The 24,590-nt window shown below is 43.7% G+C and overlaps 1 protein-coding gene across 3 annotated transcripts in view; it reads left to right on the top strand.

The window, feature by feature from the left end:
* usp13 (ubiquitin specific peptidase 13) overlaps positions 1-24,590 on the top strand; it is a 99,259-nt gene that overhangs the window by 8,178 nt on the left and 66,491 nt on the right. For 2 of the 3 annotated variants that reach the window (XM_059945850.1, XM_059945842.1), the window contains exons 3-4: positions 13,437-13,491; positions 24,045-24,166. In XM_059945850.1, coding sequence (XP_059801833.1) covers positions 13,437-13,491; positions 24,045-24,166 — 177 coding nt within the window. Of the gene's footprint in view, positions 1-13,436; positions 13,492-19,575; positions 21,657-23,503; positions 24,167-24,590 lie in introns of those variants that run through there. The other variant, XM_059945859.1, reaches the window with a different exon arrangement.

Below are 24,590 nucleotides of genomic sequence, written 5' to 3'. Positions count from 1 at the left end.
ACTTTATTAAATACACCTGTGCAGCTGCCAATCAGCCAATCAGGTGGCAGCAACTCAACGCATAAAAGCATGCAGACATGGTCAAGAGATTCAGTTGTTGTTCAGACCAAGCATCAGAATGGGGAAGAAACGTGATCTAAGTGATTTTGACCGTGGAATCATTGTTGATGCCAGGTGGGGTGGGGTGTCATTTGAATATCACAGAAACTGCTGATCTGCTGGGATTTTCACACACAACTGTTTCTAGCGATTACAGAGAATGGTGCAAAAATATATATAAAAAAAACATCCAGTGAGTGTCAGTTCTGTGGGTGAAAATGCCCTGTTAGTCACAGAGGTCAGAGTGGTTCAAGCTCACAGGAAGGTGGCACTAATTCAAATAACCACAGGTTGCAACAGTGCTGTGCGGAAGAGCATCTCTGAACACTCAACCTGTCGAATCTTTAAGTGGGTGGGCTACAGCAGCAGAAGACCATGAACATACAGAAATATTCTTACTGGCCACTTCAGCATGCTTGGGCGCAGCATCCAGCATGTAGAGTGTGCCTTAGACAATTTTCTTGGACATCTGTAATACAAAATACTGCAAATCCATTTCACTGGTTTACTTTGAACTTTGGTGAGACTGATGGTGAGGGATCTGCGTGGTCTCAGTTGTTGCGTGGACTGGGCCATTTTGTCGTGGCACCAGTTACAGCCACCCTGGAGGGGAAGTACTCTGGGCAGCGTTGGAGAGGAGACAGGTACGGCGGGTGCTGGGTTGGGCACTAGCTCTTGAAAGCCGCCTTTCCCGTTGGTGCTGCTCTCCAGTATTTGCTCCCTGGAAGATGTTCTGGATTGTCTTCATTTGTTGCTCACCCAACATGAGATGAGGAACTGCAGAAACATTACTCCAGGACACTATCAATCTTTAGGACATGCCACTGAGGGACTTGTGCTAACATTAGTGACTGTATCAGTAATTGAAAGGTTCAAAGGTTCATTTTGTTATCAGAGTATGTATGCAGAATACAACTCTTGAGATTCGTCTTCTCCAGATTATCATAAAATGCAGAAAACCGTAGAAGTAGGTGAAAGAAAGACATCAATCCCACCCCCCCCCCACATGATAAGAAAAAGGAACAAAAACTAGCAACTCCTCCCTTACACAAAGATCACCGAAACGGCCCAGAATGCCAACGGGCAACAAGAAAGAATGGGCGAGAACATGAAAGCACATAGAACTGGAAGAGAGTAATATGAACTTCAGTCCAAGCAACGATTCTCAGAATTTCAGTTAAAAACTCGGAGAGCACTGGGTCCCAGCGGCCCCTCGCCGAGTGTCGCGAACTAGCAGCCCCTCTGCATTTACCTCAACGTTTCAATCTTCCTTGACAATTTAATTGGCCAAAAATGAAGTCGATCATGGTCCTTTGTCTCATCTCTGAGCTTCGCCTTGTCGCAGCTCGTGCTCACATTTCTCATCTGGAGTTTTCTCGGGGATACCAGAACGCTAGCTCACTTCATCAGACTGCAGACTGAGAGTCCTAGGCTCCAACAGTTTCAAAAACAGAATTAAAAAATAATAAGTAGAAGACAGAGAAAAACTGAAATGATTGGCCATCTGGAAGATGTCGCCTGAGGAATCATGTTGACTGGCGCCATCTTGACCGGAACTAAATCGTGACTATATGTACTGTGTGTGACTGTTAGTGATGTGCTTTGCAACCTGGCTCTGGAGGAAAACTGTTTTGTTCAGCTGTAGACATGTGTATGGTGAATGACACTTGAGCTTTGAAAGTTTGGATCTTTGAAGTAAAGTGACCGTGGCCAGATAAATTGAGGAACTCATCAGAATTGGATTTATTATTATCACTGACATATATCGTGATGTTTGTTGTTTTGTGGCTGCAGTGCATAAAATTACTGCAAATTATAATAAAGTATATAAAAATAAACAACCCGTAAAGAGAGCATAATAGTCGGTTAGTTGGACTGTTCAGAAATCTGTTGGTGGAGGCAAAGAAGCTGTTCCTAAAACATTGTGTCCTCGAGCTCCTGTATCACCTCCCTGAAGGTAGTGATGAGAAGAGGGCTTGTACTGGATGCTGATGGAAGTGGGTCTTTTCGTGGCAGATGTCATTCTGTGTGGTCAATGTAAGACTAACCGTGAAAATCTCCCTAAGAATTGCCCCATGGGGAAGTAGATGGTGATGGTTGGGTTAGGTGGGTGAATGGAGGGGGTTGTTGGTGTGACTGCTGCGTTACCACTAATTGTTTCATTGATCAAATTAAAATTTTGAATTGATTAACACAAATATTTAAGAAATTTATTTTCTACATAAGCATTTTCAGATAATTTGGTTGTTCCATTGGCTTATTTGATTGAAGCACCTGTTATTTCTAGTTGTTTTTATTATCCTTAATTTCTACACCACCTTAATTTATGAATTCATATCCATTTTTTCTTTAACCTTTCATCAGAGGAACAATTTAAATGATGGTGCAAATTTTGCTGCAGTAACGATGAAACAAGCAGGCTTTGCCATCTCATTAAGCTGTTTCTGCCAACTTCACCATCTTTTATTTCATTCCAGCCTATCACACACCTTGCCTTTTGTTCCCTCCACCCCTCCCCACCCCTCTTTCTCTGCAACTTGAACAAGTGTCATTTCTAACTTTTCATAATTCTGATGAAAGATCGTTGGCAGATTCTGCCTGACCTGCTGAACATTTCCAGTATCTTTTGCTTTTAATTCAAATCTCCAACATCCACAGTATTTGAACGAAAAACAACCAAAGAAGCAGCAGTTAATTCTTAATGCAGTGCTGTCATTTCACTATCAAAACCAGACGCAGAGATTTTTGAAAAACAGGAAGTGTAATGATTTTATCAATACATCATGAATAGTTTGGTCACAGGTTGTCTGTTTCTGTCACTGATTTACTCACCACTCAGATCTACCGCATGGAGGTCCAATTACTTACAAAGAATATTATCAATTATTAGAAAGTTCTACATAATTTACAAGATGCCCACAATCGACAACCCAAAGGACATTACAAAAGCAGGAAATCAGAGTGCACCAGCTTCTGGCCCCTGATGTTTTGTAATTTTTACAGGTGCTCACACATTAATAAACATGTTAAATAATAACACCCCTGCATTAGGGAGGTGTAGCATTTCTAGAAAAACAAGATATCATGATTTTCCACAGTACAACCAACCCCTTGAGAAAAAGTGCCAGTTTATAATTTCTTCACATTTTGTACTTATTTGGTTATTTCTTTTCCCTTACACGAATTTCATAATGTTAACTGTGTCTCAAATTTTTGGTAGTGATTTGTGAGTTCTGTCAATGTGAATTTCCATAACCCAAGCTACCATAATTGTATATTGAATGCTAAACAAACTCTAAAGCTCACACACATTCATGACTGCTGTTTAATAAATTAGAAATATCATAAATCTTTTTCTTTCATTTTAAACTCCAAGAAAATATTGAAACACTGCTACATGGGAATCACAGTGCACATACATGATGTGGGTTCCCTCTCTGGGGCGGGGTGTGGAGGAGTGACCAACTTGCATTATCATCTCACTGTTTCCCACAGATACTGTACTCTGCATTTTCTCACCCTATTTCTTTCATTCTACTGTCTCCATTGCACCTGTTGTGACAATGCAACCTGCCATAATCCCTCCACGATTTCCCCTTTGTTACAGTTGACAGAGATCTCAAATGCGTTTGTTCCATTTCTTTTACTTTTGCTCGGACCTCTTTCCTCCTATTCAAATTAAGCATGTGCATCTTTTTTTTCTCATCTCTCATCCACTGGCCTCTACTTTCAACAGACCTGCGGTACATTTCTAAATGTGTACAACTTAATGCCACTGTTAGGTGTGTTCTTTACTCACCCCCTTCACTTTGAGCATTCTGAAGGTCACCGATAGCCACCGTCCTTTCTGTGCAAGGGAAGATGGACGATTACTTTGCAAACTCTTCCATTCATGTTCAAGCACGAACCTGAGCCCGTTCCACCCCAAATTCCAGTATTCCATGTCTTTTTCTCTTGCAATGAACCATCTCGGTTTCAGATGAGGAGAGGAAATTTCAATTTTTTTTTTGTTTTCATTCGACAACAAACATATCCATTCCCTCTGAATCTTGATGGTTGACACCTGTTGATGTTTTGACACCAGATTCGCTGCTTTATTTAAGTATAACTTAATGACCTTCACAAGGTGTTTGTGTCAGGCATTCACAGGATCTGAATACTTACAAGTATTGTATGTAGACTGCAGAACGTTGCCGTGGTTCACTGTTGCCATCTTGGCTGTGCCGTTTGAAACGCCAATGCCCTTGAATGGAAAATCCTGCAAAAAGTACTGGATATGACCCAGCCTATAACATCTCTCCCCACCATTGAGTACATCTAATCAGAGTGTTGTTGCAGGAAAATAGCATCCACCTTCAGGGATCCCTACCACCTTGGTCATGCTGTCTTCCTGCTGCTGCCTCAGGAAGAAGATGCAGGAGCCTCAGGACTTGCACCAACAGGTGCAGGAACAGTTGTTACCCCCTCAGCCATCAGACTCTTGAACCAGAGGTTATAACTTCACTTACCTCATCACTGAACTGTTCCCACAACCTATGGACTCACTTTCAAGAACTCTTCATCTCATATTCTTGGTACTTATTGCTTATTTATTTTCTATTATTACCTCTTTTTTTTTTCTTTATTTATTTGCACAGTTTTCTTTTGCACACTGGTTGTCCGTCCTGTTGATCCGGTCATGATTCTATTATGGTTATTGGATTTATGGAGTATGCCCACAAAAACATGAACCTCAGGGTTGCATATGGTGATATATATGTACTTTGACAATAAATTTACTTTGAACGTTTACTATTTAATTTGCAGTTATGAGTTTTAGTAGATTTTTTACTCACTTAATTGAGTGACTGAGGATATATCTTTCATAGTTGTTCATTGAAGCATAGAAATGCCAGAGGTGAGGCCCCTTATACACTAAGCTGTCTTTTGTGAATTGAGTGTTATGATGTGAGCAAGTCACATGTTTCTTGGAAAAGCAGATATCAATAACAAATTCAATGTATCAGCATAGCCTTTGGTCGATTGAGGAAACAGGTAGTTGAAGATCTACCTTCAGGTCAGGTCAGGTCTGACACACAGTTTATGGTTTACCAGGCAGCAGAGGTCTTGACTCTCCCCTACATTGTTCATTGAGAGCAGGAATAGCCACTGCAGGCACCTCATGGCACTGAAATGATGCCCTTAGTACCGTCTCTGAAAAATCATCCCGATTCACTAGACAAGTGAGTGAACTAGTGTCAGTGGCTTATCCAAAATCAATATTCCAGTACTGAGGCCCTGGTTTCACTCAGTTAGATGTGATTGGCAGGCCATCAATTCGCCTGCCCAACACCATGTTCCTGAGAAACTCTATTCCAGGAGGGTATTACTAAGTGGGCAGAGGAAAATATTCAAGGAGATACTCAAAGCCTCCTTGAAGAAATGAATCAATTCTCCTGTTCCTAGCCCATAACTGCTTAGACAGGAATATTTGAGATAATTACTGAGGACCTTTTGGGCACGTGAATGAACAGCATGCTACCTCATGATCTATCCACCTGTCCACACCTTTGGAATCTTCCTGACCGTCTGCAGAAGAGTTTTCAGTTCCCATGCGGTCCATATTTGTCAACTCAGAGCCCATAAAGCTGCAGTGGAATTAATTTATCCTTGAAGCTGAGGGACTTTCTGAAGAACTTTTCCCATGACTTCTGTGCAGTATAAATTGCAACTCTGATTAGTTGGGAGGAATGGTCTGTTCCTATGTTGTATGTTTAGTGTAAGGAAATTGTTTCTGTTGAATAGCACATTGGTCCTGCTGATTTGTTATAATGTTAAAAGGCACTAGTCATCACCTTGGAAAATTGAAAGCTGAATCAATGTTGGTTTTAGAATAGAAACATAGAAAATCTACTGCACTTCACAGGCCCTTTGGCCCACAAACGTTGTGCCGTCCATGCAACCTACTCTAGAAGCTGCTTAGAAATTCCCTACTGTATAGCCCTCTGTTTTTCAAACTTAGACATCTATCTAAGAGTCTCTTAAAAGACCCTATTGTATCCGCCTCCTCCACCTTTGTTGGTAGTGCATTCCATGCACCCACCGCTCCGTGTGGAAAAACTCGCCTCAGATATCCCCTTTGTACCCACTTACAAGCACCTTAAAGCTTTTCCCCCTCGTGTTAGCCATTTCAGCCCTAGGAAAAAGCCTCTGACTATGCACAATACAGATTTCTACAATACAGACTTCTTGAAAGTTGCATGAATTGTTTAGGATGTTATAAGGTTTCACGGTATTCTCAATGACCATCATAAATGGTCTCAACATGCTGGAGGAACTCAGCAGGCTAGGCAACATCTATGGACCAGTCAATGTTTTGTGCTGAAACCCTTCATCAGGATGTTTTGAAACACTGACTGTTCACTCTTTTCCATAGATGCTGCCTGACCTGCTGAGTTCCTCCAGCATTTTGTGTGTATTTCCAGCATCTACAGATTTTCTCTTGTTTGTGATTATAAGTGGTCAGTTAGCTTGTTTCTTTTTCCCAATATGTAATATCACTGAGTTTGTGCTGACCTTCAGTTTTTCCACCCTGAGGATGAATTCAGATAGAGGTCAGTGTTGTTATTTTGCAGCAGAATCACTGATTTAAGACTGATCCTTCTTTTGCCCACATACCCCCTGACCACACGTTCCAGCATTAGTTCCAGTATCAATCTTCCTTTCCAAGGCAAGGTGTCGTCACATGAGGGTATCTTCAGGACTATTTCAAATTACTGGTTGGTTCAATGTGAAGTGAAGCTTGTTCTTGAGAAACTGAAATTCTCAGTTAAGTATTAAGTATTGGGGGGGGGCGGGGGGGGAGGAGAGGGGAGAGAAAGAGAGAGAGAGAGAGAGAGAGAGGGAGAGAGAGGGAGGGAGAGAGAGAGAGGGAGGGAGAGAGAGAGAGAGAGGGAGGGAGAGAGAGAGAGAGAGAGAGAGAAAATTCAATGTACTCTTGTCGTGTGATATGGTAATGTTATGTACATAGGTTATGAGTAAGGATTGTTTGGCCCTGATCTGAAGGTAATGCTAATGGCATCTATAATCTAGTTCAGGAGATTTCTGATGAGGGAAGAAATAGTAACTGATGATATTGAAAATGACCCCTTTGTAAATTGAGAAACGAAGAGAGCCCATATTAGGATCTGTTATGACAATAAATACACATATATGGAGAACTGAAGGAGGCAGTATTTTCTGTTTGGATTTCTGTCAGATCAAAAAGCAAGATTCTTTTCCTTGCATCGTTATTACATTCAGTACCCTGAGTTAAAATGTACAATTCTGTTTGCAGCTATAATTTTGGAGAGTGCAGTTTAAAGAATCACTGAGTTGGTAACTCATCATTTATGGATGTGAATTACCAATTGGACTACAAAGGTACTGCTAGAAACATCGGTGTGGCATCAGCAAGGGATTTGGCTTTGCAAAGTAAGCTCAATTTTGTGGGTTATACCTTCCATTTAATGACCAAAATACTGTCACGCTATCATGAATGGGATGTTAATATCAAAGGTATTCTCAGGTGAAGTGGCTGGTAATTTGCAGGATAACAACATCTCACAATTTGCAACAAAATAACTGAATTGACATCTCCGATTTCTGGTCGCTTCAGATATTTTGTATGACGATCTGTACCTCTGTGAGTACCATGTGAAAGAACAAGTCCTGGAGTTGCTGATAGTTCACAGTAGTTTTGTTGAGTATGCTCAAAGATTGTACTCCGTGTGAAGTTCAGGAGAGGCCATAAATGCAGGCATTGAGGAGTCTGCTCGAATGACCACTGCCAAGTCGGACCTGGTGGGGGTATAACTTCTCTATTTGGGGGAAATGGCTGCAAGAAACTAATTCAGTGTTGATATTTCTGAATTTTTTGAAAGTTGTTTCGGTTTTTACATCGTACTGGTTTAATTTATAATTTTCAAATGTTTCTGAATATTAGAAATATACAGAAATGGTTAAAGATTATTGACAGTTTTGTTAGCTGGCCGGCTTAATTGATACGGCATTTTGAAGCAAATTTTTGGGAAGGCTTATCAAGTTGGAAAATTTATAATGGAGAGAGTTGACAGAAGGTCTGACTAAAATAAAGCAGAAGGTAGTTGAATAGATCAAATTATATGGGTGCTCGACATGCATGTGATTATTTAAGATAGACTGATAGATTGGATAGATAATCCTAAATCTGGAGGAGTGGGAGATGTATTTTAGTAGAGATGAAAGGGAGTGCAGAAAATTCAAAGATTTCAGGGTAAAGTTTAGGGTTCAGAAATATCTTTAAAATGGCTGGTAAGTTGATCCAACTGTTTGAAAGAGAAAAAGTAAACCTTGGGGTTTAAAAGTAGGTACATAAACAATGAGTATAACTTTTTAGCTGGATTGGAGTTCTGATGATGTAACCCCCTGGGTAGCTCAGCTCGTTCTCGTCTAGGGGGAGCAGCCTTCGGCCCCGCCAAACTGGGTAATCAGCTGGTGTGGATGCTGTGTGATGTCCCTGCCTCGCCCAAAAACAGACAGTACACCATAAGCGATTAAATGAGTACAATTTATAAAGGTTATAAAGATTAATAACGATACGGTATATATGAAGAGAAAAGATAAAGAAAAGGCGCCAAACTTATCAAAGTCCAAACCACTTCGTGCACAACTGTTGGAGCTCAATTACTGAAATCTTCTGGCCACCATTCGATCCCCTCCGAACTCCTCAACTCACAGCTCAGGACCCTCCGAAGTGGTCAACCAAGTACTACTAGCTTCATCCCCCCTCCTCGGAGTACCTCCGGGCCTCGGACCCCTGCTTGGGGTCCGTTCCTCGCCCAGCTTACAGCATTGCATCCTCTCTCTCGACCCCCTGGCATCGATCTCCCCAAAAGCCCATCAACAAAAGCTTACAGACTCAGAAGAAAGAACATTAATCCCCATTTGGTTTACAAAGGAATACAATTCTCCTAGCACTCTCTCGCAACAAAGAAACATTCCTGCTTTTAACAAAACAAACCCTTTCCCAACAGTAACAAAGAAAAAAGAAGAAACCCCCTTTACACTCACCCCCCCACCAAATAAAAGTCATGTCCTCATGACTATTAAATAACTCGCCACCTTTCCTGCCAACACACCGTAACCCAAGCACAAACAGTGACATCTCCTCCCCACACAGTAAACCTCACGCCCTGTTCCTCAGGCGCCTCTTAGGCCAACTATCTGGGAGTTCCCTAACCCTTCTGAGACCTCCGTACCCCCTCACCTAAACCTTTCAGGCTCGGACACAACTGGGGATACCTTGGGCCCACTACCAACTCCTCTCTCAACCTCTCACTCATGCTGTACACAGCTAACCCTCCCCGTTACACCTGACTCAATGGGAGAAGGGCCAAAGGTCTCTTCCTCAATCGAGGGAAAGTCAGCAAAAGGCAGCATGTACCACACATCCAGCACATCATCCATTGAATCTGTATTCTTCCTCATTTCTGTGATCGGTAGCTGCTATTTGATCTTCTCCAAATGGAAACACGTGGCCTGCACTGCTCCTGCAGTCTCTTCAGCCTCCTGTTCAGTATTCACTGCACTTCTCTCCAGCTTTTTCTTCCTCACGACTTCTTCCAGATCAACTTTCAGGTTTTGCACTTAATTTGAACTGTCGATGGTCATCTTCAGGTTCCCTTCAGGCTTCCGCTTCCCTCTTCTGAGTTTTGTCTGTAATTTCTTCACCTCCGCAAACTCCCCTGTCAAGGTTCTCAGTCTGCATTGTCCTAAGTCAGACAACTTTCTTCATTCTCTCCAACTTGTAAGTCTTCTGAATGGTACCAGATCACTTTCTCCAGTCTCTCTGTCTTCATTTCCAACTTGATTCTGTAGAGACCATCACTCACGAGCTGCGACCTTCGCCAGCCCTGGCATGTGTCCAGAAAACACTTTAACTCTGTAGTTCTCAACTGCTCCTGCAACGACCTCACTTCGTATTCTCCTGAGGCAAATCCAAATACCAAGAGATCATCCACATACACCAAAACTCCAAATGCCTCTACATCCCCTATGGTCTTCCACCTGCCCCGCAGGAAGGTTGCAAGGGCTCCAGATATGCCCTGTGGCATCTTTTCGGACCCGAAGACTCCTAGGGTATTTATAATGGCCGTCTTCTCCTTGTTGGCCCCACTCATCGGGATCTAGCAACATCCACTCCTCAGATCCAGCACCTTAAACCACATCGCACCACTCAGGTAGGCCATCGCCCTTTCGGCCCTCAGGGCCATATTCTGGTCACTGACAGTGCGCCTCTTCAGCGCACTATAATCCACACACACGCTGCCTATGTCTTCCACGGCTGTAGGGGCCAGTCGCCGCAACCTCTCTCTCTCCGAGGTGTCTTCAACAGTCAACTCCCCTCCCTCGTGGTATTTCGCAGCGTCCACGAAGAGGGTCTCACCCTCAGATACTTCCCCCAGGCCGTACCACCACTGGCTCTTGTTTGAATTCGGTATCGGCCCAATGCTGCTACACACGTCCGCACAAGCAGCTCGAAACTCTGGGTGCCTTGACAATGCCTCCAAACTGCGCTCACCCGCCTCCTCCGGGCAGGCCCCCAAGCGCACCAGCAGGATATTGGTTCTCTCTAGAACAGAAATGCTGCCCGTCTCAACAGTGTCCGGACACATCAGCATTAACGATTCACGAACCTCAGTCTCCTCCACATTTGCCTCGAAGAACTCCATTTTCACTGACCAACAACCGTCATCTGGATAATCACCGGCACTGGTACCCCGAATCTCCAGTGTCCTCAATGTGGTCAAGGGTAAATGCTTCCAATAACGGTTATAAAACAAACTGTTCAGCAACTTAACCGGCGCCCCGGTGCCGAGGATGGCTTTAACTTGACTTCCATCAATCCGTAACAACACCTGTGCGCTTGGTCCCTCTAAGCCTTCAGGAATAGGGTCTGCACCTTTCGGGAGTTCGTTGGTATATTGCTGGGAACGTGCTCCCCCAGAGACCCCAAGCCGTTCCCCCACTGGGCCTCCTCTAAGTTTCCCGACACCTCTCGAATCAACGGAACAACTGATCCCCTTGACAGATCCCCTTGGCACCACAAGCAATTTATCTGCCCTAAAAACTTCCCACCAATCTCCTGCCACGGATATGATAAGCCCCCCAGCTGCGGCATTTGACTTCCAGTCAAACCACATGCATTTTCCCACACTTTCCCAGACCTGGCAGCGGTCACTTCGAGGTAATTGCTCCCGACAGTTCTAACAAAGTCATCAGCCCGCCTACTCAAACTTTCAACCCGTCCCTGTCGCTTTTCCTCAGCCAAGCACTGCCACTCAGCCAACAACTGAGGGTTCCGCTCTGCCCACGCCTCCGCCCCTTAAGGGCTGGACATTATTCCAACAACTGGGCGGAGCTCACCACTGCTGAAACATCCCAACCTGTCACTCCTCACTCTCCAAACAGTACGGACAACCCATGGTCCCACCACCATTTCGTCAGCACGAGTTGGAACTCGAACAACGATCTCCAGGCTACCAACAGCAGCCACCCCACCCAACACACACGCAGTGATAACCAGCAATCGCACACCCACAAAGGCACACCAGCTCTTCGCCGCAGACACAATTTAAAGAGGGTGATCATACAGCTTCCACAGAAATCAATCCCGGACGAGCCCCCACAATGTAACCCCCTGGGTCACCTCAGGTTCGCTCAGCTCGTTTCGTCTAGGGGGAGCAGCCTTCGGCCCCGCCAAACTGGGTAATCAGCTGGTGTGGATGCTGTGTGATGTCCCCGCCTCGCCCAAAAACAGACAGTACACCATATGCGATTAAATGAGTACAATTTATAAAGGTTACTTTAACTAAGTGGTTAATAATGATACAGTATATATGAAGAGAAAAAATAAAGAAAAGGCGCCAAACTTATCAAAGTCCAAACCACTTCGTGCACAACCGTTGGAGCTCAATTACTGAAGTCTTCTGGCCACCATTCGATCCCCTCCGAACTCCTCGACTCGCAGCTCAGGACCCTCTGAGTGGTCAACCAAGCACATCTAGCTTCATCCCCCCTCCTCGGAGTACCTCCCAGCCTCGGACCCTCGCCCAGCTTACAGCATTGCATCCTCTCTCTCAACCCCCTTGCGCCGATCTCCCGAAAAGCCCGTCAACAAAAGCTTACAGACTCAGAAGAAAGAACATTAATCCCCATTTGGTTTACAAAGGAATACAATTCTCCCAGCACTCTCTCGCAACAAAGAAACATTCCTGCTTTTAACAAAACAAAGAAACCCTTTCCCAACAAAGAAAAAAGAAGAAGCCCCCTTTACAGTAGGTACATAAACAATGAGTATAACTTTTTAGCTGGATTGGAGTTCTGATGATGCTTTGCTGGTCTTGTGCACAATATCGGTAAGAAGAAGGTGAGCAATAACTTACAAAGAGGTTTGGGCATGGAATACTATAGCCAATGGTTTTAGCAGCTCAGGACATAGCCAGCAGTGGTGGGACAGTTGTACTTTGAGGATGGGAAAGAGGTAAGATCTGATAATATCTGAATATTATAGGTTGGAGGAGAATGCAGTGATAGGAATGGATGAGGCCACACTCTAGGCTTGTGAGAGTGATCTGAAAATATAGGGGTGGTAAGAAAGTTCAAATTTCAGCATTGCTTAACTATGCACCAGTAAACCTCACCCAGCACGGGCTTTATGCCTGCTGTTAGACCACACAAAGTGTCTGTGAAAGTGGTACCTCACAATTATCTGTGGAAGAATCTGCAATTCCCACATTATCTTCATCAGCCAGTTTCAAACCCTTAAAACTGCTTCAGAGAGGGTATGAATATTTGTGAATGGTCCGTCTGGCTTAAGATGTTTGCAACAGAGTTTAGGATGACTAAACTGTTGGGAATAGGATGAGGGTCAAATCTTGAAAAAAATGAAAGCACAAAGGGGTGGGGTAGGGAAATGTGGGTTCAATAAATCAGGCTGTGTTACAGAAATGAATTAGGTGACCTTAGTAATAATGGATTCCTATCTTAGCTTGATAGGAATTCTTGTAGGGGATTAGTGAATTCTTGTAGGGGATTACTGCCTTGTCAATTAACTCCAGAATTGTGTCAGACATTTGTCTACAGTATTCCTTGGAATTTTGTGTTGCCGAAATGCTGAAAAATACCTGTATATTAGAATTTTATTGACTATTAATACTAGTACCATTCAGTTTTAATTGTCAGTCTTTTGAATTATTAAGTACTGATAAAGATGAAGAATAAATTGTAATTGTGAAGTTGACATGCACCTAATTAGATTTTCTCTTGAATTACTACAGAAAGCGACAGGAGCTTCTGGTGGAGGGCTTCCAAAGAGATCTCGGATTTTTCTTGGTAAGGTGCAAATGTTAACTCCAGTGATTGGTTCACATTTCTTTAGAGCAATTTAATGCAGCAGGTTTTGCAGTGTTTTAATTTTGAATTATTATTTTATCTATGTACAAGTTTCTATCTTTTAGATTATTTCCAAGTCTATCCTTGGATCTAAATGCACATTATTTTGATTCACGACCTGTTCATTAGAAGATTTTGGGTGATCAGCAAATCATCCTGTCAGTTCCTGATCCTTGCAGAAAGTGTTGGATTGTAGCGGTGTGCTACACGCAGCGCTAAAATTACGACACGGAGTCGGTAACTGCAGTCGAAGGAAAAAACTTTATTCGAAATCCTCAGCCTCACTCTTAAGCCTCCCTCAACCTGCCCCCTGTGGCGCAGAGGCTCCAAAGCCTTGTGCTCGCAAACCCCCGTAGGCTATCTAATTGTGAGCCGGTTCGGGTGTCCCAGGAAATGGGTCGCCACATAACCCCCCCCCAAGAACCGGCGATACACCCCCCAATGTCCACAGTCTGGGCCAGAACCTGCTTGGGAGGTCGGCCTCTGCGCCGAGGTGCCGGAAACTCGGCCGGTTGCGCCAGGTCCACATGGGCTGGTTTGAGGCGGTCCACCGTGAAAACCTCCTCTTTCCCCCCAACGTCCAGCACGAACGTGGACCCGTTGTTCCGGAGCACCATAAACGGCCCCTCGTATGGCCGCTGCAGGGGTGGCCGATGCCCGCCCCTTCGTACAAACACAAACTTACAGGTCTGTAGGTCTTTGGGTACGCAGGTCGGGTGCCGCCCGTGCTGTGAAGTGGGTATGGGGGCCAGGTTACCGAGCTTCTCGCGTAGTCTGCCCAGGACTGCTGCGGGATCTTCCTCTTGCCCCCGTGGGGCTGGTAGGAACTCCCCAGGGACGACCAGGGGCGCGCTGTATACCAACTCAGCCGACGAGGCGTGCAGGTCGTCCTTGGGCGCTGTGCGGATGCCGAGTAGGACCCAGGGAAGCTCGTCCGCCCAGTTGGCTCCTCGCAGGTGGGCCATGAGGGCCGACTTCAGGTGACGGTTGAAACGCTCCACTAGCCCGTTCGACTGTGGGTGGTAGGCAGTGGTGTGGTGCAGCTGAGTCCCCAAAAGGCTGGCCATAGCTGACCACTGGCTGGAGGTGAACTGGGCGCCTCTGTCGGAGGTAATGTGGGCCGGTACACCAAAGCGAGATATCCAGGTGGCGATCAGGGCTCGGGCGCAAGATTTGGAGGTGGTGTCGGTGAGCGGGACCGCCTCTGGCCATCTTGTGAACCGGTCCACGATAGTTAGGAGGTGCCGCGCTCCTCGCGACACTGGCAGAGGGCCCACGATATCCACATGAATGTGGTCGAAACGCCGGTGGGCGGGATGGAACTGCTGTAGTGGGGCTTTGGTGTGCCGCTGCACCTTGGCCGTCTGGCAGTGCATGCACGTTTTGGCCCATTCACTGACCTTTTTGCGGAGTCCGTGCCAAACGAACCTGCTGGAAACCATCCAGACAGTTGTCCGGATGGAGGGATGTGCCAAGTTATGAATGGAGTCGAAAACACGGCGCCGCCAGGCTGTTGGGACGACGGGACGGGGCTGGCCGGTGGTGACGTCACAGAGTAGGGTCCTGTCACCCGGGCCTACGGGGAGGTCCTGGAGCTGCAAACCGGAGACTGCTGTTCTGTAACTCGGAATCTCCTCATCCGCCTGCTGCGCCTCTGCCAGTGCCTCAAAGTCTACCCCTTGGGAAAGGGCATGAACGGTAGGGCGAGAGAGCGCATCCTCCACGACATTGTCCTTACCCGAGACGTGCTGGACATCCGTCGTGTATTCAGAGATGTAGGACAGGTGGCGTTGCTGGCGGGACGACCAGGGGTCGGACGCTTTCGTAAACGCAAAGGTAAGCGGTTTGTGGTCCGTGAACGCGGTGAAGGGCCGACCTTCTAGGAAGTACCTGAAATGCCGGATTGCCAGGTAGAGCGCCAACAGTTCCCGGTCGAAAGCACTGTACTTGCCGTCTGCCGGGGGCGACTGCACGAACTCCGTGACCTGGGCCGCTGTGTCCTGGTCGAGGGAGCTCACCACGTAGTAGTAGCGGGTGTCTTCTGAGGTGATCCGGTGAACGTGGAATTGGGCTTCGGCTTGCTGGAACCATAGGTTCGGGCGCTGTGTCCAGAAACCCGGCAGTTTCAACGAAACCGCATGAACAGAGGCGGCGTCGGTCATTTCTGGTCCAAAAATCGTTTGGACCGTCGGGGTCACCAATTGTAGCGGTGTGCTACACTCAGCGCTAAAATTACGACACGGAGTCGGTAACTGCAGTCGAAGGAAAAAACTTTATTCGAAATCCTCAGCCTCACTTTTAAGCCTCCCTCAACCTGCCCCCCGTGGCGCAGAGGCTCCAAAGCCTTGTGCTCGCAAACCCCCGTAGGCTATCTAATTGTGAGCCGGTTCGGGTGTGCCAGGAAATGGGTCGCCACAGGATTCTTATTTAGCAGATTCATAGTCCCAAGCCTGCTGGACAGTGTCAACAAGTTGAATATTCTTTTCAATGCCAAGCATTTTTGCAGAAGTCAAATGTTGGGCGTGACTGTGGGGGAGAAAAAACAGTCACTTGGTCTTAGAATCAGTTTTAGTATTGCTGACACGTGCTGAAGTTTGTTGTTTTGCGACAGCTGTACAGTGCAAGGTATAATAACAGTTCTGAGTTTTAAACATGCAAAAGAACAATAGCGAGGCAGTGTTCGTGAACCATTCAAAAATCAAATGACGGAGGGGAAGAAGCTGTTCCTAAAAAACGAGTGTTGGTTTTCAAGTTCCAATGCCAGCTCCCTGATGGTACTAACGAGAAGAGGACGTGTCCCAAATGGTGATGGATGCTCTTCTTAAGGCACCTCTTTAATGGTGCCTGAGATGGAGCTGTCTGAGTCTTTAGCCTCTTTTGATCCTGTATTATGGAGCCTCCATGCCAGGCAGTGATGGAACTGGTCAGAATGCTCTCTATGGTTCATCTATTAAAATTTACTGAGCGTTTTAGTGACATATCAAATCTCCTCAAACTCGTGATGAAGTAAGGCCACTAGCATGCTTTGCTCATGACTGCATCAATGTGTTGGGCACGGTATGGCACTTCAGGCTCCTGAGTGCAGCAGAGAGAGGTTGGAGATGCTCCTGTATGCTCTAGCACAGGTTTCAGTACCCTGCCAGGCATACCTTCAGCACCTGATGCCTTGCGAGGGTTAACCCTCTTGAAAAATGTTCTAATGCCGGCTTCCAAGACAGACCTCACAGGATGGGAACAAAGAGTTAGTTGGGTTTTATTAGAAGAAAAGGGGAAGAAGTGTTCCAACCAGACTTTTGCAATTGTGTTATGAATCAAAGCATGTTACTACAAACCTTTGTCTCTTGTATAGAAAACCTGAAAACTTAGATGATTGCGTGCACTTTGAGCATGTCAGTCATAAAATACAGTAGTCTGCAAATTCATCTTGCAATTCCTGGCTTCTCAAGTTCAAGTTTAATTGTCATTCAACCATAAGCATGTATACAGCTAAACGAAACATCATTTTCCCAGGACCAAGTTGCAAAATACGGTCCATACGGTCGCACACAGCCACATAGTTACGATAGCACATACAGCCACAAAATAGTATTAGCACAAGTCCCGGAGTAGCATGGCCTGAAGATTGATGGTGCATGGGATGTTGTCCTGGAGCCATATTTCTGGAAGAACAGCCTCTCCTCTTAAACATCAAGCATCATCTCCAAAAATGTATGTGAGGAGCTGATGGGGTTTATGCCATTAAGGTAAATAAACTATGACTGAATGCCTCATTTTCAGTTAAGGTAAATCTGGCATAGGTTTGTAAGGGATGGACATACTTGGGAAAACCTAATTTAACATTTCAAGGAGGTGACGACATCAACTGAAGTGGGAATGACCAGCCGAAAGGTTCATCGTCTGAGTCTGCTCATGGAAGTTCATGGGTTTGAAGCTAATTAACCCTGGAAGAAATTACAAACGAGAAAATCTGCAGATGCCGGAAATCTGAGCAACACATACACACAACGCTGGAGGAACTCAGCAGGCCGGGCAGCATCTAGGAAAAGAGTACGGTCGGCATTTTGGGCCAAAACCCTTTGGCAGGACGAGAGGGGAAAAATGCCTAGGAGTAGATTTAAAAGGTGGGGGATGGGGAGAGAGAAATGCAAGGGGATAGGTGAAACCTGTAGGGGGAGAGAATAAATTAAAGAGCTGGGAAGTAAGTTGGTAAAAGAGACAGAAGGCCACGGAAGAAAGAAAAGGGGGGAAGGAGCACCAGTGTGAGGCGATGGGTGGGCAAGGAGATAAGGTGAGGGAGGGAAAAGGGCTTGGGAAATGGTGAAGGAGAGAGGGCGTGTGGGCATTACTGGAAGTTCGAGAGATCAATGTTCATGCTATCGGGTTGGGGGTTACCCAAACGGAATATTGGGTGTTGTTCCTCCAACACCTTACCACTCAGGGTCCTAGTCAGTCCTTCCAGGTGAAGCGACCTTCACCTGTGAGTCTGTTGGGGTCTTATACTCTGTCTGGTGCTCCTGGTGTGGCCTCATCAGTGAGACCCAACAAAGACTGCTGCACCGAGCATCTGCACTTCGTCCAACTTAAAAAGCAAGATCTCCCAGTGGCCACCTGTTTTAATTTCCTATTCCCATTCCAATATGTCTATCCATAGTCTCCTCCTCTGTTGTGATGAGGCCACACTTGGCCATCAACACCTTATATTCCGTTTGGGTAGCTTCCACCCTGATGGCATGAGCATTGATTTCTCGAACTTCCAGTCATGCCCCCACCGCCGTCTCTCCTTCCTCGTTTCCCATCCCCTGTTCCCTCTCTCACCATATCCCCTTGCCCATTGTATCCCATTGTATCCCTCTGGTGCTCCTCCCCTGTTTTCCCCTGTTCCCTGGCCTTCTGTCTCTTTTACCAATTTACCTCTCAGCTTTTTATTTCATCCTTGTCCCTTTCAGGTTTCACCTATCAGCTGGTGTTTCTCTCTCTCTCTCTCCATCCCCCACCTTTTAAATCTCCAGCTTTTTTTTTCTCCAGTCCTGCCCAAGGGTTTCAGCCTGAAAAATCAAATGTACTCTTTTCCTAGATGCTGCCTGGCCTGCTGAGTTCCTCCAGTATTTTGTGTGTGTTGCCTGGAAGAAATAGTTGAGCTATGGGACAGTGGTTTGCAATAACAAATAGATAATCAAATGTGCATAATGGTGTCATGCTAAGACATGTGTTGGCTTTTTAGTTTGACTTAGGTGAAGGGAGGGATAGACCAGATGGTGCCATAGCAAAATTAGCAGAGATGTTGCCTCATGACAACAGAACTCCATCTTCATTACTGATCTCTGGCCTTGTCTGTGTGGAATTTGCATGCTCTTCATGTGTTTCTTCGGCTTTTTCCCAGATACTGCAGCTTATTCCCATCTCAAAGGTTTGTTGGTTGTTTGGTAAATGACACCGAATGTGTAGGTGATTGGTAGGATCTGGGGTAAGTTGATGAGAAAATGGGAAGAATAAAAAATGGGCTTAATGTAGGATTAGCATAAACAGGTGTTTAATGGGTGGTGCAGACTCTGTTTCTGTGCTGTATGACTGAGTCTGTGGTGACAAACATATCAAAGTTTGTTTATGGCTCAGAGACAGCTCTTGTAAGATGTTCGGTAGAAATTCTGAAGTCAGATGATCTTAACGGGTTGAACAAATGGGCAAAATTGTTGTTTTGTAGCAGCAGTATAGTACAAGAAGGTGGGTGTACTTGGAAGTGAATTCATTCACTTTTGACCTTAAAAGGATGGAGATATAAATAGTGAAATGTTAAAAGCAGTGGAAATCAAAGGCATTTTTGGGGTGAGGGGAATAAGAGCAGCTGGTGGTGTCCATGAATGTAGATTATTTTTTTTTTTAATAATTTTTTATTGCATTTTTAAATGATTACAAAGTATGAAAAAACAATGTATATAACCCATACCCCCTCCCCTTAACCCCTCCCCCCTAACTGCCCCATAGAAAAAAAAAGAAAGAAAGAAAGAAAGAATGCCTGGTGGTTGGAAGATCTCCACATGCTTCATGGAGTTCGTAATAATTTTAATATGTATATTTATTTCAAAATGTAGATTATTAAAATGTCATGGGCAAGTACAGAATTTGTGCTTGTAATAGATTATTAATACTTTAATAATCTATGTACATAGCCTTAGAGGATCCTTAGTAGGATTCTACCTACCGTAGAATTGCCAAAACAATACCTGTTTTCCATGGTTTAGATTTTGTGGAGAGATTTGCTCCTTGGAGTCTAGTAGGTTGAGAATAATTTGATATAAAGCTTTCAAGATATTGAGGGAAAATTGTTGAGTGGACAGAGGGAAAATGATTTCTGCTGATTATAGATTTGAGGCCTAAGGGAAGCACTTTTCAATGTGGCAGATGTTAGAAATTTGACATTGCTTTCTGCAAATGGCAATGCAAGTCAAATGTTAACTCGCAGATGAGTGGATAATGGAGTAGGCTTGGTGGTCGGAATAGCTACTCCTATCGCACGTGTATTTATGAGAATTTTTCTCTTAGAAATAAGTTTTTGTCATGTTATTTAATACATATTTTAAAAAATGTTGTCTCAGGCCATTGTCATCTAATGCTCTCAGAGCTTTCGCACACTTGAGCCACTAATTCCTGATTAATACCAGAATGCATAATGTTTCCTTTTATGGACATATCTTTTGTATAAAGGTGGCATAACTCTTAGTAACTGTCAGCCATTCAAACTTAGGAACCTGGAAGGAAAGGACTTCCTTCTGAAATGAGGAAGGGACAATTTATGTTTCTCATATGCAGTCAGGAGGCTAATTTAGTTTGTTGACCTTCTGCTGAAACGTATGTACGTCATCATATGACAGAATTAGCGTGTTATCTGGTCCTGATAAAAACCAGCAGCTGTTTAGTTGAATAAGCATTGTGCTGTAAACAAATCTGATGCTGGCACAAATAAAGGGGCCACATCTAATATAAATTTAGATCTGTTACTAATTGACTGCAGGAATAATTACGACCAGAATAGTTGGTGGCCTAGGACCAATTTCCAAGCTGCTTTCTGGCATGGTTGGAATTCGTGAAATTGGAGAAACAGGAGATCTTTGAGGTGACGAGAAGTTTCAGCAGCAAGTGTGGCCAAAGGTGAAGCAGTGGTAACGACAGGCAGAAGGTGCTCACACTGATTGGACATGACACACTAAATGTAGGGGGAAATATAGATGATGGGAATGGGGGTCTGCTAAATTAGCATCCTACAGGGGCTGTGGAGTAAGAAAAATGAGAACTATAGTTGTCCCTCATCATTGCTGATGAAATAATTTAACTAAGTTCCTGTACCTCATCTGTATAGAATAATACCAATATATTGACATGCTCTACCATTTTGTTCCATTGTTGCTAATCCGCAATGGCAGGGAGTCAGAGGCAGACATCAACTTTCATTTGCAGCCCCAGATCCTCTCACTCAGATGTCTCTGCTCCTTCAGTACATAGTTTTCTGTGAATCACAGTTGCTACCCGTTTCACCCGAATGAGGAGATGCAGGATAACAGGCTGTGATTGAGCAGTGTCTAACCCCTTGGATGCCCTGCATTGTGAATGAAATGCCTGATGGAGAGTATTTAACACTGGCACATGAATAGGGCCGATCATGAAAACAGTTCAGGCGGTAGTTGATGTGGGACTCTGTACACCACATCAACTTACCATAAATTCACCAATGAACCGTGGATAGTTTTCCACTGTAGGCTGTTCAGAACAAGTCTGCCTCATTGACTGATCCAAAGCCAAGGAAGCAATTGTGAAGAACTGCTTATTCTTAACAGTTACAGTGCCTGCTTTAGAATGTTCTGGTATATTTCAGAGGAGTGCTGATATCAAGCTGCATGAAATGGTGACAATGCAATAACCAAAAACTTGGTCAATGAAATAAGATTGAAGGAGAGCCACAAATAGTGAAGGGAAAAATGATAGAGATGAAAGGACACTAATTCCTGAGCTTGGAGTATAACAGTTGACAGTGTACCTGAGAATTGAAGGGATGAGCAGCAAGTCAGAAATGCAACTCTGTTGAAGGATTGCAAGACTGCAAGTGACTACAGGTAAAATGAAAGCAAAGGTGAGATCTTTAAATCATAGGTTTTCATTTGAAGGTTAAAGTTCAAATTCAAAATAAATTTGTTATCAAAGTACAGATGTCACTACATACAACCCTGAGATTCAGTTTCTTGTAGGCATACTCCATAAATCCAATAGCCATTATAGAATCAATGACAGACTGCACCAAGGGGTGAGCAACCTTTGTGCAAATACACAACAAAGTAATAATAATGAATGTAAGTAAATAAGCAATAAATACTGAGAACATGAGATGAAGAGTCCTGAATGTGAGTCAGTAGGTTGTGGGAACTGTTCAGTAATGGGGCAAGTGAAGTTATCCCCTCTGGATCAAGAACCTGATGGTTGAAGGGTAATAATTGTTGCTGAACCAGGTGCTGTTAGTGTCCTGCACTTTCTTCCTCATGGCAGGAGTGAGAAGAGAGCATAACCTGGGTGTTGGAGATCATTGATAATGGCCACTGCTTTCCTGTGACCATGCTCAGGACCATTCAGGAATTTCTGTACTCCGTAAGACAGTAAGACCATAAGATATAGGAGCAGAGGTAGACCATTCGGCCCATTGAGTCTGCTCTGCCATTCAATCATGGGCTGATCAATTCCACTAGTTATCTCCACTCCCCTGCCTTTTCCCCATACCCTTTGATGCCCTGGATAATCAGGAACCTATCTCTGTCTTAAATGCACCCAATGACTTGGCCTCCAAAGCTGCTCATGGCAACAAATTCCACAGATTTACAACTCTCTGACTAAAGTAATTTCTCTGCATCTCTGTTCTAAATGAACATCCTTCAATCCTTAAGTCGTGCCCTCTTGTCCTAGACTCCCCTACCATGGGAAATAACTTTGCCATACTGTCTTGAATGAAGAGGTGAATCTCATTGAAATGTCTAAAATTCTTGCAGAGTTTAACAGGACAGTGGCAGAGTTGATGTTTCTTCTGGTTGGGTTGTCTAGAATCAAGGTTCACCATGCCAAAGTTATCCATTCAGGACAGTGATGAGAAGAAGTTTCTTCATCCAAAAGGTAGTGAATCTTTGGAATTTTTCATACATAATTATTAAGACACAGAAGGAAGTTATTTTGTCCATCAAGTCCATGTAGGCTTCCATTCTGCCTCTACTAATTTCCCTGTAGCCATTGAAGTTATTCTCACTCAAGTGTCCATCTTTTACTACTAACCTGCATTAAAGGGTTATTTATAGCAGCAAGTGTACCATATTTGTGATGCAAGGGGGAACCGTAATACTCGGTGGAAAGTGATTTGCGGAAGTATTGATCAGGCAAGAAAAGCTGGCATTAGAAAAGAAGCTATTGTTGGCAGTTCGCTGCTTGAGACTGAATGGATTAAAACAGAACCATCAACTGCAGCCCACCCAGCTGAGGCTGAAAATTATTAAGCCAATGCTCTTCATTTCCTGATAATTCCTTGGTTGAATTTGAAAATGACGTTTCTGTTAATGCTAGAAAAACAGAAGGTTTGTCAGTTTTCATTATATCCAAAATAATTAAATTTTGGAGCCCTTGTCTAGGCAGCATTAAATTGACATGCTTTCTGCTTAAGCTTTCAGATTTAGTTAAAGCTCAACAAATTCAGATTATTAATTTTTTTAAAGCTAGTGCAGACAGAAACAAATGGTAATGTAGTCAGCACACTGCTGTAGATTATTATAGTCCAGACGAGTGAGGTAACAAAGTGAGCAAATATGAAAGGATACTGATGTAAGAGATAATAAATCAGTTATTTCATATTTTAAGTTGTGTGATTTACTGTTATACTTATTTTTAAAAGAAACTTTATTTCCATTTTTACCATTTCTAATCGTCACAGAGATATTTAAAAATTATTAAAACCACTGAGAAGCCAGCAGATCTTCACTGCCATGTTTGCTAGTTGTCAAAGGGGAATTCAGAGCTAAATGAAGCTTAGTCACCAACCAGTGTGGGCGGTTGGACTCTGGGGTACAGATGGCCAGTGAGGTGAGCCTCCTGGCTCGGACAAGGTAGGTATGAGTGAATACTGAATGAAAGGACAAGAGCAACACGATCTGGGTTAGTATACAGTATTTTGAATTATAAAATCTGGTGGAATAGATAATGTAATATTCTAATTCTGTGATTTTTACAAATGCAGTAACTTTTAAAATTGTGAATTGTAATGTAAACAACTCATAATTAAATTTAATATAATTTGCTGTAAATTTCAAGTGATTTATGTTAGTGTAACATTTTATGCAAATACTTTGTTTTAATGGCAATTTCTATAATGCCGTTCATATTGGTTTCATCGAGGTATATACATATCTGTATATTCAGATATTGCAAGATGTTCATTGTTTTTTTTATTTTTGTTTCTACTTATTCTCTCTCAGACCTGGAGCAGAACAAAGACTTCAACAATGAAGATTATGAATATGAAGATGAAGCTAAACTTGTTATATTTCCTGACCACTTTGATATTCCTTTGCCAAACATAGAAGAGTTACCAGCACTGGTCAGTAATTGTCGCCAGGAGCTGCAATAATGTTTACCTTTTGATCTGCTTTTATTTGGGCATGTGGAGTGATTACTATACCAGAGAGAGTTGAAAAATGCTTCATAAAGAAAGCACTGACCTTAGACCCCAAAGTAGCCTAAGCTTCTGCTTGTTTTGAATATGAATTAATCAAGTATATGTGGAATTTCAGACTTTGAAGTGGTTTCAAAGGTTTGAAATTAATGCAATGCAATTTGAGACGTATATGATGAAGGAAATAAGTAACCAATTCAGAGCAAAACTTTAAGTCAGAAATTTGTGAAGCAGAAAAAAGATCAACCATTGAAAATAAGATACATAAAATTTGACCAAATCTGATGCCTGGTAGGACAGGATGTTGTGAAAAGGCTTGGGGCATCATTTAACAAAGATAAATAACTTG

Source organism: Hypanus sabinus, chromosome 2 (genome assembly GCF_030144855.1).
Source record: "Hypanus sabinus isolate sHypSab1 chromosome 2, sHypSab1.hap1, whole genome shotgun sequence".
NCBI lineage: Eukaryota > Metazoa > Chordata > Chondrichthyes > Myliobatiformes > Dasyatidae > Hypanus > Hypanus sabinus.
The sequence above is the reverse complement of the archived record's forward strand: the minus strand, read 5'-3'. Positions and strand labels throughout refer to the sequence as shown.